Source organism: Gopherus flavomarginatus, assembly GCF_025201925.1.
Source record: "Gopherus flavomarginatus isolate rGopFla2 chromosome 11 unlocalized genomic scaffold, rGopFla2.mat.asm SUPER_11_unloc_1, whole genome shotgun sequence".
NCBI classification, from domain to species: Eukaryota; Metazoa; Chordata; order Testudines; family Testudinidae; genus Gopherus; species Gopherus flavomarginatus.
The window spans coordinates 1,282,885-1,299,443 of record NW_026114602.1 but is presented as its reverse complement, the minus strand read 5'-3'; the positions used below and the strand labels follow the sequence as shown (position 1 = coordinate 1,299,443).

At 42.7% G+C, this 16,559-nt stretch overlaps 1 protein-coding gene across 1 annotated transcript in view; it reads right to left on the bottom strand.

Annotated features, from left to right (window-relative positions):
- Positions 1–15,465, bottom strand: part of LOC127040891 (olfactory receptor 14I1-like) — a 28,243-nt gene extending 12,778 nt beyond the window's left edge. Inside the window, exon 1 of the mRNA XM_050935443.1 lies at positions 14,572–15,465. Within this exon, the coding sequence (XP_050791400.1) occupies positions 14,572–15,465 (894 nt within the window). The remainder of the gene's footprint in view (positions 1–14,571) is intronic.
- Between the last annotated feature and the right edge of the window lie 1,094 nt (positions 15,466–16,559).

Here is a 16,559-nt window from a genome sequence, read left to right as displayed (position 1 = left end):
AAAGACTTCCCTCCACCAAGATTTGAAAATATCTTGTCCCCCCATTGGTCCTCTGGTTAGGTGTCAGCCAGGTTTACTGAGCTTCTTAACCCTTTACAGGTAAAAGAGGCATTAACCCTTAACTATCTGTTTATGACAGGGAGAAATGGTAATAGTTTGGCTTCTGAACCCAAACTGAAAAGATCTGTTGTTTCCTTGATCCACAACCAGCTTAAGCCAAATGATATAGTCTGTAGTTTCTAATTAGTTCGGTCAATGTGATGGGAGGTACAATGTGATTAATTACTGGCCCAGGATAAGGAGACTGTTGTTAGGCAGGAGAAACATCAAGGATTAGATCTTAGGGGAAAGAGGATTTTTTCATACGTACTTAAGGTATAAAATGTTAATCTCTCAGCCAGCTGGAGGGGTGTCTTAATTTTTCAGCGATTGTTCAAGGCTCTACAGATCTCCTCCCTTTGCAATAATTTTTTGGCAAAGGGTGAGTTTTTGAGTGATGTTCCACAGAGGAATTAGATGTATGCGTGAGCATGTCTGCAAGTTTCTGGATGGCACTGAAACATCATATTGTCTGTGATCAGTGTCTGGATTCTCCGTGAGCTTCATTCAGTTGAAAGTTGGTTTATTTCCTTTTAATCTTTTAAAGAAAATGAAATAATGACCAATGGCATTCAGGAAGCCTTGGCTTTATTCCCAGTCCTGCCATGGAACACAGGAAAGTAATTTTTCTTCCTTCTTGCCCTTTTTAATGACACTTTTAAATGACATTTATCCCCAATGTAAATGTCCCAATGTAATGACACTTATCCCCACTTATCCCCAATGCAAATGTAAATGAAACTTATCCCCAATGTAAAGTGCTTTAAGGTCTATGGATGGAAAGTACTATCTATTTTCAGTACTTATAAGATCACAGTATCTCAGCATCTCACAGTTGTTAATGTCCACGTAAACCTCTGTGAGGTAAGGAAATGCTGTTATCCCTCTTTATTACAGATTTTTAAAGATATTGAGATGCCTAAAGATAGAAATAGCATCAGTGAGATTTTCAGAAGTACCCGTATGCTTAATTCTTACTGGAGTCAAAGGGAGTTAGACAGGTAGACACATTTACAAACCCTCTAAGCATGTGACTGAATCTTTAGGTGCTGAAATACCTTGAAAAATCTGGAGTATGCTGACATGCCAAAGATCATATAGGCAGTCTATGGGTGAGCAAAGACTCAAACGCTGCTCTCTCAAGTCTGAAGCCAAAGCACTAACCACTGTACCATCAACCACCTTCACCTAGTGAGCACCCCACTTATTTATTAGATTATTGTTATTATTAGTAGCTGTTGTATATTATATAAAAGTCATTTAAAATCCAGTAATTATCTTATACCTTATCTTTTACCTCTTACCATTCACAAACAACATGGTAAATGAATGATGGTTAGCCTTTGGTCCTGTTTTCTCTGCCCCGGACACATTCCATTAATTTCTCTTTCTTTGGGACATTTTATTGGATTGATCTCAATTCCCTCCCTCCTCTTGTAATTAACATGATTTGCTATTTCATGACAGACCCAAGAGTGCAAAAAAAGAAAAAATCTCATTCCAATGTCTCTTTCTGTCATCTCAAATGGACTGAGATTGATGTTTTGGGTAGAATTAGATTGGTCAGTTCTACTAAGTGTTTTTCTTACTAGGCAGCTGATTCATGGTGAGTTCAGCTCTTTTTTAATTCCTGTTTTATCTGTTGTATACTTTGGAGGGGAAATGCAATTTTATCTTCAGCTGAAACCAAGACACTTATGTAACTGTTAATTACAACCCACCCCCCCAAAAAAAAGACTAGCATGGGCAAGCATTTGATCATCAGGTAAAGAATAAAGACCTTAAATTATTCTGGAATGCCCACTGATCACAAATGGCTTCATTTCTTTATTTCTTAATTTATCTAATTTTGAGGGGAGCAATTTGAGACAATCCAAGGCATGAATTACAAGATCAATGAACATCCATGATTCTAGCTAAAGTCAATTGCACCCTTGGGTGCTCATTACTACTCAAAATCAAGCCTTTATTGTTTGTCTGCAAGATAATGAAGCATCCAAAATTTGTGACCACGTTTGAAACTTTGAGCCAAAGTCATTGGGCCAAATTTACTCTTAGTGCACCTCAAATGTCTTGAATACATTCTGCCCATTGATCTCTAAACTCTGAATTATTTGATGATTTTTCCAAACTCTCCCCCTTTTTCCTTGCTTCTTAAAACACCCAACAATCCTACTGCCATGGAGCCAAGTCAGATAGTTCTCAGGGTTCAAAAAAGAACTAGATAAGTTCATGTAGGATAAGTCCACCAATGACTATTAGCTAGGATGGGCAGGGATGAGGTTCCTAGCCTCTGTTTGCCAGAAGCTGGGAATGGGCAATAGAGGATGGATCATTTGATGATTACGTGTTGTGTTCATTTGCTCTGGGGCACCTGGCATTGGCCACTGTCGGAAGACAGGATTCTGGGCTAGATGGACTTTGGTCTGACCCAATATGGCCATTCTTATGTTCTTATGTTTCCAAGGGTAACAGAGTGGAAGGAGGAGACATTTTGGTGTGGGATGTTGCCACACTTGCATGTATAACCCACACACCTCCTAGGTGTGGTGTTCTTTCCCATGTAGTGGCACAGAGACCACTTAGACATTAATGAGTCTGCTACAGCCCTTAGCTAAGGGCCATGTGGCTTTTAGATCATGTAGTATAGTCTCATGCATTTAGCTCCAGAGATCCTAGGTTTAATCCCACCCGCCAACGACCGGGGCTTGTTGTTGTTACACTTGCAGTTCAGATGATGATGATGATTAGGCAGGTATCTAGCAGGAAGCCCAATTAATGTTATGGTCTATATTGTCATGTGCCCTGAACAGACTAGTAACAAAGGAGAGAATCTAGACTAGATTCTCAAGGAACTTTGATATTGGGGTGCTGAGCCTAGCAGCACTTAGCTTTCGGGCACCTAGAGAATCTGCAAACTGACCACCATTGAATTAGGTTTGAATAAAGATTGGGAGTGGATGGGTCATTACACAAAGTAAAAACTATTTTCCCATGCTGATTTTTCCCCTATTGTTACTCACACCTTCTTGTCCACTGCTGGAAATGGGCCATCCTGATTATCACTACAAAAGTTCTTTTTTTCTCCTGCTGATCATAGCCCACCTTAATTGATTACTCTCACTATAGTTGGTATGGCAATACCCATTTTTTTTATGTTCACTGTATATATATATCTTTCTACTATATTTTCCACTGCATGCATCCGATGAAGTGGGTTTTAACCCATGAAAGCTTATGCTCAAATAAATTTGTTAGTCTCTAAGGTGCTACAAGTACTTCTCATTCTTTTTGCTGATACAGACTAACACAGCTACCACTCTGAAAACTATGTAGCATGTTTTCTAATGTTTCAATCATTCTTGTGGCTGTTCTCTGAAAGCTCTGCAATTTATTCACATCTCTCTTAGATTGTGGGAACCAGAACTGGACACAGTATTCCAGCAGCAGTCATTCCAATGCCAAATAGTGAGGTAAAATAAACTCTCTGCTCCTACCCAATTCCTGGTTATAGATCCAAGAACTGCATTACTCCTTTTGACCACAACATTACACTTGGAGCTCATGTTCAGCTAATTATCCACTCTGAGCCCCAAATCTTTTTCAAAGCCTCTGCTTCCCAGGATAGAGTCACCCATCCTATAAATATAGCCTACACTCTTTGTTCCTAGATGTAGGTAATTACATGTAGACATATTGAAAAACACATTTTTGTTTACCAAGTGATCCAGATTGCTCTGTATCACTGACCTGTCCTCTTCAAGATTTACCTCTCCCCTAATGTTTATGTCATCTCCAAACTTTATCAGTAAAGCTTTATCAGCAGATCTCAAAGCCCTTTTCTAACAGAGATTCATATCATTATCCCCATGTTACAGACGAAGAAACTGATGCTCAGGTCTTGTATACACTATGCAGCTAAACCGGCACCACTGCCATCAATGCAGCAGCATTGATTTACCAGGCCTGCTGAAGACGTGATAAGTCAACAGGAGAGCACTCTCCCGTCAACTTAATTAATCAACCTCAATAAGAGGTGGAAGTTATGTCAATGAGTGAGCATCTCCCATCGACAGAGCACAGTGTAGACACCACGTTAAACTAACATGTTACATCAATTTAAATTATGCAATTTATGTAGCTTAATCAGTGTAATTTATATTGACATCTAGCATTAGTGTGTACTAGGCCTCAATATTGCAAAAAATGACTCACCCAAGAATGTGGTAGGATTGAGATGCTAAGAATTATGTCCTTGTTTTGTTAATGCATTTTTATTATGTTAATCCTTCATTTTATGTTTTATAGCTCTTAATTTGGAGGAATACATGAACATGGAAAACCAAACCATAGTGACAGAATTCATTTTCCTAGGACTTTCCAGTGACCCACAGCTCCAGATTTTCCTCTTCCTGGTGTTTTTGGTTATTTATGTTATAACACTGTTGGGGAACATGATGATCATCCTGGTGATAAGCGCTGACCCTCAACTTCACACCCTTATGTACTTCTTTCTGTTCCATTTATCCTTTGTCGACATCTACTATTCCTCCGTCATCATCCCTAAGATGCTGCAGAACTTCCTAGCAGAGAGAAAGACAATATCTGCCAAGGGTTGCTTTGCACAAAACTTCTTTTTTCTCTTCTCAGGTGGCACTGGAGTTTTCATTCTCTCAGCAATGGCTTATGATCGATACACTGCCGTATGTAACCCACTGCATTACGTGGGAACCATGAGTAAGCAAGTCTGTTGTCACTTGCTCAGAGGCTCTTGCATATCTGGGTTCTTTTACGCACTGGCCAACCCTCTGTCTGTATTAAGCTTACACTTCTGTGGTCCCAATGAAATCAACCATTACAGCTGGGAGCCTCCTCCACTCTTAGTCTTATCCTGTTCTGAGACACTGACCCCTAAAGTGGTGCTTCTTGCATCTATTATAATTTTTGGATCAAGCGCCTTCATTCTCACTCTGGTCTCCTACATTCACTCATCTCCTCCATCCTGAGGATACGCACTACAGAGGGCAGGCATAGAGCCTTCTCCACCTGCAGCTCCCACTTAGTTGTGGTTATTTTATACTATGGCACAGGTTGTTTCTGGTACATTAAGCCTATTTCTGAAGCATCTATTTTTGATAGAATAATTTACATACAGTACAGCAACTTAACCCCCATGTTAAACCCCATCATCTACAGCCTGAAAAACAAAGACGTGAAAACTGCTCTGTGGAAGCTATTTGCAAAATTCAAGTTTCTCAAGGAAACTTTACATTGTTAAGTGTAGAAAAGAAGACACATTGAACTAGTGGTATATATCTGAAAAATCTGAGCTTGTCTAATGGACTAAGTATTTCTATTTATGAATTGCATCCAGAAATGTTTTAGGCTGAAACTTTCAAAGTTACCAAAGGGATTTGGGAATCCAGTTCCTATAAGTGAACTTGCAAAACTCAGATAATTTTTTCAGAAAATCAGACATTCTGCACTTTATTCTATGCTCCCTCTTCCTGGGATACATATGGAGTAACTCTACTAAAGTCAGTGAGATTGATTATCCCCTTTCTTGCCCCTCTGTAACCATGGAGTAACTCCTACAGCTGGTCAAAAGTTTTTAACTCAAACTTTTTTTTTCTATCAAATATTAGCTTTATAGTTTTTTTTTCACAAGAAGTTGTATATTAGTGCATTTTAATGGAAAAAAATGAAACTACATTTGTAAAAAGTTGTTTTATTTTAACCCTGCAAAGAGAAAATATTTTGTTTGGGTTTTGAAAACAGAAAAAGATGTGGGTTTGCTTTTTGGTTTTCAATATTTTGTTATTGATTTTCCAATTTTCCTCCCCCTTTTTTACTCTCTTTTCTACTGGGAGAACAAAAAAGGGAGAGAATGTGTTGGTGAAGCAAGATTTTTTTCCCCAGAATCAAACAATGAAAAGTGCAATTTGAAATACAAATATTCACTTTTGGGGGTGGAACAAAACATTATTTTTTTCAACAAAATTATTCCAGATATTTGCTGGAAATAAAATAGGATTGTTCAGCCGGCTCTGATAACTTCATTTGAGTCAAAGGAGTTTCACTTGTGGAAAATCAGTGTAAGTGAAAGGAGAGTTAGTACCTTAGGGCTGGTCTACCCTAAAGCTGTAAGTCAACCTAAGTTATGGTACTTCATTTATGTAAGTTATTGAAGCCGATGTAACTTAGGTTGACTTACAGCAGTGCCTACAATCTCTCACTGACTTAACTTCCACCTATCTGGGAGGTGGAGTACTGACATTGACAGGAGAGCGCTCTGCCATTGACTTAGCTTGATTTCACTAGACTCGCTAAATTGACACCACTGCATTATTTGCAGCAGAGCCAATTTAGCTGTAAATATAGACAAGCCCTTAGTGCCAGAACAGATGTTAATGGTGACATTTATGGACTCCACACACCCTGGGAGCAGTGTGCCCAGAATGGATGCCCAGAAAAGGAAGCCTGGAGAGAGATCTGCTTTGTCTTAAGCAATGATCTTGTTACAGCCTTATGCTGGAGATGGCTTAGCATTTAACTACCTATATTCTTATCCTCTCTTGCTGCAATTAATGGTGTCATTTTCAGTGCTGGTAGGCATCCCCAAGTCAGCTCTGATCTAGCTACCACACTAAAAGTGCCAGTGCTGATATGGTGGCATAGAATTCATTATGGGGCTAGTAACGTGAGTACGTACTCAGGAGCGCTGGCTGGCTTATGCAGCCTGTGCTGAAAAGGGCACCATGGGCATTCACTGGACATTTTGGTATGTGAGATGGATTATGGGGGTATGGCTACCCCACTGCAGACTACACCGTCAGCTGCAGGGTGGAGATACCCTGGACATCTCACAGCAGCTATTAGCTCCAAAACACTGTCATACAGAGAAGCCAAGCAGACAGTTTCACATCAGACAATGAGGTTTTCAGAGCTGCCCAAGGGATAAGAACATAACATAAGAACATTAGAACAGCTATACTGGCACAGACCAAAGATCCATCTACCCCAGCATCCTGTCTTCCAACAGTAGCCAATGTCAGGTGCCCCAGAGGGAATGAACAGAACAGGTAATCACCAAGTGATCCATCCCTTGTCTCCCATTCGCCACTTCTGGCAAACAGAGTCGAGAGACACCATCCCTGCCCATCCTGGCTAATAGTAATTGATGGACCTATTCAAATCCCATCAAAGTAGGATTTAGAAGCCCAGATCCCATGATGGGAGATGGGTCTCCAAACCCACAAGGAACTTTGAAAATCCCACTTTGCAAAGTAAAAGAATTTGACACATCAGTAGCTAAAATTGTGGCTTAAAATAAATTTGGGGTGAAAGAAGATCTAGCTCTTATACAGCACTGTTCATCAGTGCATCTCAAAGCGTTTCACATCTCTTAATGTACTTATCCCCACAATACTCCTGTGAGGTAGGGAAGGGTTACTATTCCCTTTGTTCTGATGGAGAACTGAGGCACAGCAAGGCAGTCAGGAATGAAGGCCTGTGATGGGGCCTAGAAGTAGGTAGCTAACTGCACCTGAAACTCCTAATCAGCCAGATTGCCTCTAACCTGGACAGATCTGGATTGATCAGGACATGTGAGTGAAGGAGGACAGACTCAGGGATGGATAGATGGATTGTAAGCACCGGGCTTCAGTTTTATTAAAAATTTAACATTGGGAAGAGTTTGCCCAATTCTATGTGTAGATTTTTGACAGGACATTGTACTGCTTCTCCAGAGAAATGATGAAACGGAAAGAGAGAGAGAAAGAGAGAATCTAGCTAGCTAGCTAATTCCAGATCCCCAGTGGGTGTAATCTAGCATTGCACAATCAAAATCGATAGAGATGTGTTGATGTACACAAGGTAAGACTTTGGTCCATGCGCTTTGAATAGGTTGTGGTTCCCTAAGTGCCTCCAAAAATCAGGCACATGGGGTGTAAACATGGGTCGAGATTCTTTTCCTATGCCAGTATAAATCTTGAGTAACTCCCCTGAAGTCAATGCAGTTTTACCTATGTAAAACCAGAATAAGTGTGTCAATGATAAAGTCAAAGGACTCTGTTTTTTTGGGCCATTGGAATCAATGGTCCTGATTCTACCTCTTTTTCACACAGTGTAAATCAGAAGTAACTCCATTGCAGTCAGTGGGGCTGTTTCCCCTCTCACTCATTCCAGTGTAATTTGTCCACTTTCTGTGCTTGGTTTCTGAATATGTAAAATGAGGATAATGATACTGACCTGCTTGGTAAAGTGCTTTGAGATCTGCTGATTGAAAGCCAAGTATAAAAGTATTATTTGTATTGCCTGGCTGGCAAAAGAATCTGTCCCATTCTGCTCTTTTATTCAGCCCACTCTTTTGGGGACAGTATCCATGAATAATGAATGGAGCTTTGACATGATGCAAGAGCATGTAAAATATGTTCAGCATGTAGTGCAGGGATGTCTATGAGGGTAGGTGTGTGAATTCAAAAAACTCACAAGGGCACGCGGGATTTACAGTCCGCTTCTCTGAGAACTAGCCTGTATTTAATGTATTTAATGACTCCACAAGCAATTTGCTCTGAAGTTATGAGAAAATCTGTGAATTTCTGAGAAGATCATGTCCCAAGGGGGCTCCTGAGCAGATGAATTAAGCCACCCTGAGTCAAACACTTCTATAAGAAAGAAAGAAAGAAAGAAAGAAAGAAATTGTTCATTTTCAATTATAAGTATATATTGTGACAAAGCTCTGTTCTTGTCTTCGTGGGTCCTGTGTTTCCTGGCAGAATTTGCTAGCCTCAGAGGTTCGTTGTGACCCTCCATGTAGCCCTTCTCTCTCTAGAGGCAAGGGTCACAGTTTACTGAGCCATTTTCCTCCTAAGCCAGCAAGGGAGGTGAGGAGAAGCAACCCTCCCTCACACAGTCTCTGTTGTCTCCCAGTCTCCTTCATCATTACCTCAGGGCCTCCTTCCTTGCACCTGAGACAGATTTGTACTGCTTCCTTCCTCCAAAAGCACAGGAGCAACTTCTGTTAGTGAAAGTGACAAGGTTTTAAGCTACACAGAGCACTTCTTCATGTCTCTGTGGAAGCTCAAAAGCTTCTCTCTTTCACCAACAGAAGTTGGTCCAATAAAACAAACAAAAGTAAACAAAATAAAACAAACAATAAATGTCCTGACCATCTCTCCTTTTCCTCAACCACCAGAAATACATCAGAATGTGAAGCACCTTATGGGGCAAGGGACGAACTACCAGCCATGATCACATTCCAGGATGCTTCATACTGGAAAGAGATCTGTGCAAACACAATCAGAGCTCACACTGGTACCACTGAGCTCAGAACCCAGCCCGTGGTCAGTTGCACATTAGTAAACATACCTGCAGGGGTATGCTAGTGTCTCCTGAGTTAAAATGTCATCTGAGCCTTATGGTGCTGTAAAAATCTCTGATGCTGAAATGCATGGACATCCCAATTACCCTTGTGAGATTTTTTCCTGAGACAGTCAGTGGGAACTGAAACTATCTGAGAACATGCTGGGATCAGTGACTTCTAAAAGAGGGCACTCAGAGACCATTAAGAGCTGTGGATGAAATTCATACCACAGTGTAGGGGGGTGGTTACCTGCTCCTGCCCTGAGGGGTTTAAAAAGCAGCCATGGGGAGGGCTGCAGCTCTAAAAACTGGGCTGCTTGGGGAGGCAGCCACAGCTGGACCATGCCCCAATCAGGCCACAGCTGGCCTGTAAAAAAGGCTGTGAGCCAGGAGTCCAAATAGTCTCCCTCTGCTTGTAGAGGGAGAAGGGCCTGGCTGCAGGGTGCCAAGAAGGGAACCTAGAGTGGAGAAGGGCTGGGGAAAGGCCTAGGGAGCCGGGGAACTCTGGTCTAGGAAAGCCCCAGGCTGAAGGCCTGGTAAGGCCCATTAGGTACTGGGTTGCAGGGGGCAGCCCATGGGTAGGCAGAGGCAGCAGGTCCAAGCCCCCTTTGCCCATGATGAGTGGCTTACACTGAAGTCCACTCCAGCGAGTGGAGTGCTAGATGGGGACTGGCAGTAACCTAATACTGAGGTGAAGTGGAGATGGGGTGGGGGTTTCCCTGGGAGGGGGAGACCCTGAGGCTGTGAGGGGTACTGCCAGGGGGGAAGCACCCAAGACAAGCGCACCGGGGTCCTGAGAAGGACATGGGGCCAGCGGTAAGGCAGATCACTGGCCTGCAGAGGGCATTCCAGGCTGGAAATCAAGCTAATTCCCTGAGAGACCAGCAGGAAGTGACCCAGGGGTGAGTCCACATACTTACACACAGCTAGATTAAAACAAGCTTTTTCCACCCCGCCAAAGCTGCTGTATGCAGTACATTATTGGATATGCAAATAGTTTTTGACCTGATCCAGCTGCTTATATAGGGAGACCCCCTCCCCCGCCGCCAGTAGCAAGCTTCTGTGGTGCTGAAGAACTGAAGGTTTCCCAAGGGAATTTATTGACATATTTGTTCCCAAGGGCATTTTGGGTAGGTTGCCTGGAGCCCTGCAGGGCTCAGAATCAGGGGCACTGATGGAAAAAGCTCAGATCCCAGGACAGCTGCCAAATACAAAATGTGAAAACATAAACAGTGAGTGACATTCTCCTGCCAGCTACCCCAGCTCTGCCCCACTTTCTGAAGAGGGCTGAGCGGGGAACTGGGATCCCTGATTTGCACTGTCTCACCTGCATTTGGCTTGTAAGAATTCTCTCTTCAGACATTAAACCTTTCCCATTTGCTGCAGTGGGACACCTTTAGAGCTGAGGTACATCTTTGGCTGGATTCACATTTCACTGACAGTGGTGTCAATCCAGAGTAACTCTATTGGCTCCAATTGCCACCCACATCAGCATAGCTCTGATGGAGTCATGAGATGCTGGGGACAGTGCTGGTAGAGGGTGCTAGGGTCTCAGTTGCGGTGGTTTCTCTGTGCGTAGGACGATTCCCCTGCCCCCAGTAGGATAATTCAGAGGAAACTCCATAAGGATCCCTTGTGAAATCTCCACTCTCAGATTTGACTAAGGACATGGACAATCTGGGCCATAGTGTCTATATTTTCAAATAGTCAGGGGAGGTCATAAAATTCAGAAACTTGCACATGGTGGTAACATCATAGGGTGGTTACATTGCATGGTGATGAGTAGTTTGCACTGATAGGTGGAGACGTAGAGGTGTGTCAGGTCTGAGATATTTGTGTGTGAGACAGAACTAATACACAATATCCATAGTATAGGTAATATCAAATATGTTTTTGTGTAACTAAGAACTTTGTTCATGTTAAACTTTTCCTAGGAGGCTTTGTACTTTGTGAAATTGTGCAACCAAAGGATGATGTGGAGTGTTGTGATATCAGGGTTAGGTTCAGAGACATGCCAAAAATACAGAATAAGACAGATGATTCTGTTGATGCTTCACCAACATGGCTTCTGTACCAAGCGACAGATAGTGCAGGACATCTCTAAATTTGCAGATTTGGGGGAAATTGTTCAAAACAAGATAAGAAACTGGTAAGAACTAGTGCATAAATCCTAGGTAATACCGTGGAATGCGTAGAACCTTCTTTTTATTGTAAACAAGGTTACTATAAATATGACCAGAAAGAAGCCCACGATTTCAGAGCAAGGTGGAGTTGTGAGCTGCAAACTTCTTCCCCATGCTGGGTAAAATAGTAACTGTTTCTTTACTGGGCTGCTTTATTTTTGGTTAATAAAGTGACTGAGCCTGAGTCATCTGACATCTTTACCAGTAAAACGCTGGAATCCTGACAGAATGCTGAGAATGTGGGTTTGAGACTCTCTGTGGGTGGAGATCTCCACTGCTTGGCAAAACCCCTATCAAAGTGCAGGTGGGGCTCAGTGAAGATAAGCAGACCAGAAGTCCGAAGTGCAAACAAAGCAAAGTTTATTGGGGCTAGTTTCCAAGCAAGTGTATTCAGAAGCCCTTCATACCAGTCGGGCTTATCTCTATATGCAGATAGAGCCTGTTCCCCACTGTTCCTGTCTGAGCTCTGATGCTGCAGAGTATTTACCCCATGTCCTCTTCCCAGCTCTAATGCCTCAAAGCCTTGCCTGTGTCCCTGTTCCTGTTCCTGTTCCACCTCCCCTTAGCAGGCATGATTCCAATTTCCTTTCCACTTCCAGTTTGAACCATTTATATAGTAATATTCTCAGCTATACCTTAACCAATAATTTTACTGAAATGTAAATAACCAGTCCTAACATATTGTAACATAATTCTCTAACCAATTATATCCCATTACCTTGATTAACTTACACCTAGCAAAATTAATTATACAGCAGACAGAAACAATTAGAGAACCAGACAGATTAACAATAGGATAGTGGGGGCCATAAAGATAAAACAATACAATACTGATAAGTGATTTCTTGCCAGACAGGATGCTATCAAACTAAGTTTTCTTTAACCGTCTTAAGTTCTCTTTCTTTATCTGGTGGTGATGGGCACTATCAGGACAGGATTATCTTCCTAACAGCCCAATACCACCTTATTTCAGTGTGACTGGTTTGGGATGTGAGGATGTGACAATACACTTCCTTGCTTATGGCTGCCCCTAGTGCTTAGCCAAAGACCTTAGCCTAAGAACAAGGCCTCAGCCTATCCTGGTGAAAGAAGGCCCATACAAAGATGGACTGTGATTTTGATTCTTTGTTTTTTACCTCTATAATTATCTAAGTGATAAAAATACACCTAAGTTCTCTCTTCTAACAAAATATCCATTCACAAAATCAATATTTTCCATGAGAAAATGGTGGTTTTCAGTGCTTAAAGTGAGTGCCACTGTGTCCAGTTCCAGCTTCTCAATGCCCCTCAGAATTGTCTGTCTGGGAAGCTCAGCCCTTAAAGGCACGGTCCCAAACCACCCTAAAAAATTCAATTTTGAAAAAAAATAAGTTTTTCTACCAGGAAATTTGCAGTGATGGCTCCCTGGCCAACAACCCCCCACCCCCTGCCAACTAATAAAATATAACAAAACAAATCTAGACAGGCTAACTTACAACCTGGCCCAGAACCTGACTGTGCAGTCACCAGTCTATTGTGAGTGGACTGAATCACTGAGTTCCATTTGCTTCTAAGTCAGTTGGGTCTGAGTAGAGTCTAGTCATTCTCACAAGCTCTGGGACTCTAGGACACACTCCCAAGTGGAGCCTTCTTGTCTGATGCCCTTTCTTTGGCCAGGAGAGGCCCCTGATCATCTGCTCTAGACTTCAAAACAGTTGTTTGTGTTCCGACAAGCCTCTCAGTAACTTACCCACACTGCCCCAGAGCTCTGCCTTGTCTGGGGTCACTATGAGCTTCCAGCTGACCCCCTTCAGAGACAATGTGGCAGGAAAACAAGGAACACTGGCTGAGCAAAAGGATTTCTTAACCACAGTCACTTTAGGAAAGTTAGATACTATGCAAAAACAACAGAGTCCTGAGATGCCCCCTTACTTGGACTGTTCTCACCCCATCTGTAAATCAGAGGTTCATCAGAGTTTTGGTCTGGGTTGCTCCTTCTTGTCCTTCTTATGTGTGTCCATGATCGGCCCCTCCCTGCACGGAGCAGAACCGCCCTATTTAACAGGCCTCTGTCTCCATGGCATGGATTCAAACTGTGACATTCCATTCTCCATCCAATCACTTTTCCCTGGGCAGGAGGAGGAGGGTGTTAACTGAGAGACAATAAACATTGATAACTCTAAATTCTAGTCTTGATGACTCTCCGTGGTGATCCTTCAGTGGGGTGTCAAATGCCTTTCCCAGGCAGGACAGTTGTCTGGAATGCAGCCTAATACACTGCCATTGAGAAACAGCAGACTTGTGCTGTCAGCACGCCAATCATTCCACCGATACAGTTTATGATTTCACACAGTCATATCCCACTGAGTTACACAAACAAACAATAAACCAACACCCATCATGCCCCAAGCAGAATTCATACTTCCAGATGGAGAAGACCCAGACAGCTCATGAAGTCCATTAGGGACTTTGATCTGGCTACTGATTTTATGTGGAAGATGCTCAGACAACATGGGGATGGGTGGCAGTAGAAAAATCCAAGATAGATACATAACTAGATTGACACTCATGTAAATCTACAGTAACTCCACTGACTTGAGTTTGTCTGCATTTTTGCCAATGTAAATACCCTTTTACATGCAAAGAGATTGCAAATCATAGAATTCAGGCTGGGAAGGGACTTCAGGAGGTCATCTAGCCCAACTCCCTACTCAAAGCAGGACCAATCCACAACTATTTTTCCTCTCAGATCCCTAAATGGCCCCCTAAAGGATTGAGCTCATAACCCTCAGTTTAGCAGGCCAATAATGAGCTATCTCTCCCATGTTCTCAGGGAGACACTAATGTCACCTATTGATTCCATTTATATAGAAACACAATGAAATGACAGTCAAAGACGAGAGATGGACCTTCTATTCTCAGTGAAAAATCTCCACCCTCTCCTCACAGAAGCTTTGATCTCTTTATTTATCATGCTATAGAGGATTGGATTCATTACTGGAGGCATCACAGAATAGAGAACAGCTATCACAAGATCCAGACCTGACACTGACCTGGAGGTGAGTTTCAGGTAGGCAAATGTGCCAGTGCAAATAAACAAGGAGACCACAATGAGGTGAGGAAGGCAGGTAGAGAAGACTTTAAGCCTTCCCTGCTCAGAGGGGATTCCCAGAACTGTTTTGAAGATCTGAACATATGACACAATTATTAAAGCAAAGTAGCTAAAATATAAGCATGCACTAAAGACAAGAAGCCTAGTTTCAATGAAGTAGGCATCAGAGCAGGCAAGCTTAAGTAACTGAGGGATTTCACAGAAGAACTGATCAACCACATTGCCTCTGCAGAAGGATATTACAAACATGTTTCCAGTGTGCAGTGCAGAATTGAGAATGCCACTAATCCACGCACTGGCTGCCACTTGGACACAAGCTCCCCTGTTCATCACTCTCTCATATTGCAATGGCTGACAGATGGCGAGGTATCGATCATACGCCATGACTGTGAGAAGGGAAAAATCTGCTCCCATGAAAAAAAGGAAGAAAAAGACTTGGGTAACACATCCAGGGTAAGAAATCAACTTGGTGTTCATGAGGGAATTGGCCATGGATTTGGGGATGGTGACAGAGATGGAGCCAAGGTCTAGGATGGAAAGATTCATCAAGAAGAAGTACGTGGGGATGTGAAGATGGTGGTCGAGGGCTACGGCTGTGACGATGAGAAGTTTCCCTATCAGGGCTGCCAAGTAAATCACTAGAAACACCACAAAGTGCAAAATCTGCAGCTCCTGAATGTCAGAAAATCCCAAGAGAAAGAACTTGGTCACGGTGGTTTGATTGGACATTTTCTTCCTCAGCACGTTATGCGATGCCTGTGGAGGGAAGAAGGGCAATGGGCAGGATTAGAGTGACAAAGGGAATGGTCCCAATTCCCCTGTGCAAAGGAACTCCTGATGTGACTGTCACAGGAGCAGAGCGCTCGTCACTTCTATTGAGCAGGAGAGGTGAGTGTTCCTCACCGATGACAATGACACCACTCGTCCAGTGCGTTATCACACGAGTCTCAATCAGCAGAAATCTTTGAAACCTGTGGGAGGGCAAACAGCTGTGCATATCTCTCTATCAGTGTTACAGAGAGTGAACAATCTACGAGTTTACCCTGCATAAGCTTTATACAGGGTAAAACAGATTTATTTTGGGGTTGGACCCCATTGGGAGTTGAGCATCTGAGTGTTAAAGACAGGAACACTTCTGTAAGCTGTTTTCAGTGAAGTCTGCAGCTTTTGGGCACTTGGTTCAGACCCTGGGTCTGTGTTGGAGCAGACAGGCATGTATGGCTCAACAAGACAGGGTGCTGGAGTGCAAAGCAGGGCAGAAGTAGTCTTGGCACATCATTTGGCAGTTCCCAAGGGGGTTTCTGTGATCCAACCCGTCACAGCTGCCTATTCACGTGTTGTTTAATGGCACCCAATTCCAGCTACGCTTACATAGCTGTGTGATGTAGCATCTCTCAGTTACTGCTGTGTTGTGTTGCTTCCCTCTGCAATTTTATGCCTGTGCTGTGAGGGTCAGTGGCTGTTATGACACCTAGGTTCTGTTCTTGGCTCTGCCACTGACCTGCTGTGTGACCTTGGACCAGTCACTTCTCCTCCTTGTGCCTCTCTTTCTCCTCCTCCCTTTTTCTGCCTTGTCTGCTAGGAAGATGAGCTCTTTGGGGGATGGGATTTCTTATTAAGTGTATGTTCTGTGCACCTAGTTACAGTATTTGTGCTTAGCTGGCAGCAGTGTTGGACCTGGGATATGGTGCTAGAGAACTGGTTCTAGTCCTATTGACCTTCTCCATGTCCATCTAACTTTCATGTCAGGATAGACAGATTTGGCTGCTGAGTTCAACTCCAAACTTGGGTTCAAAAGTCCTAGTGTATAAAAAACATATTTT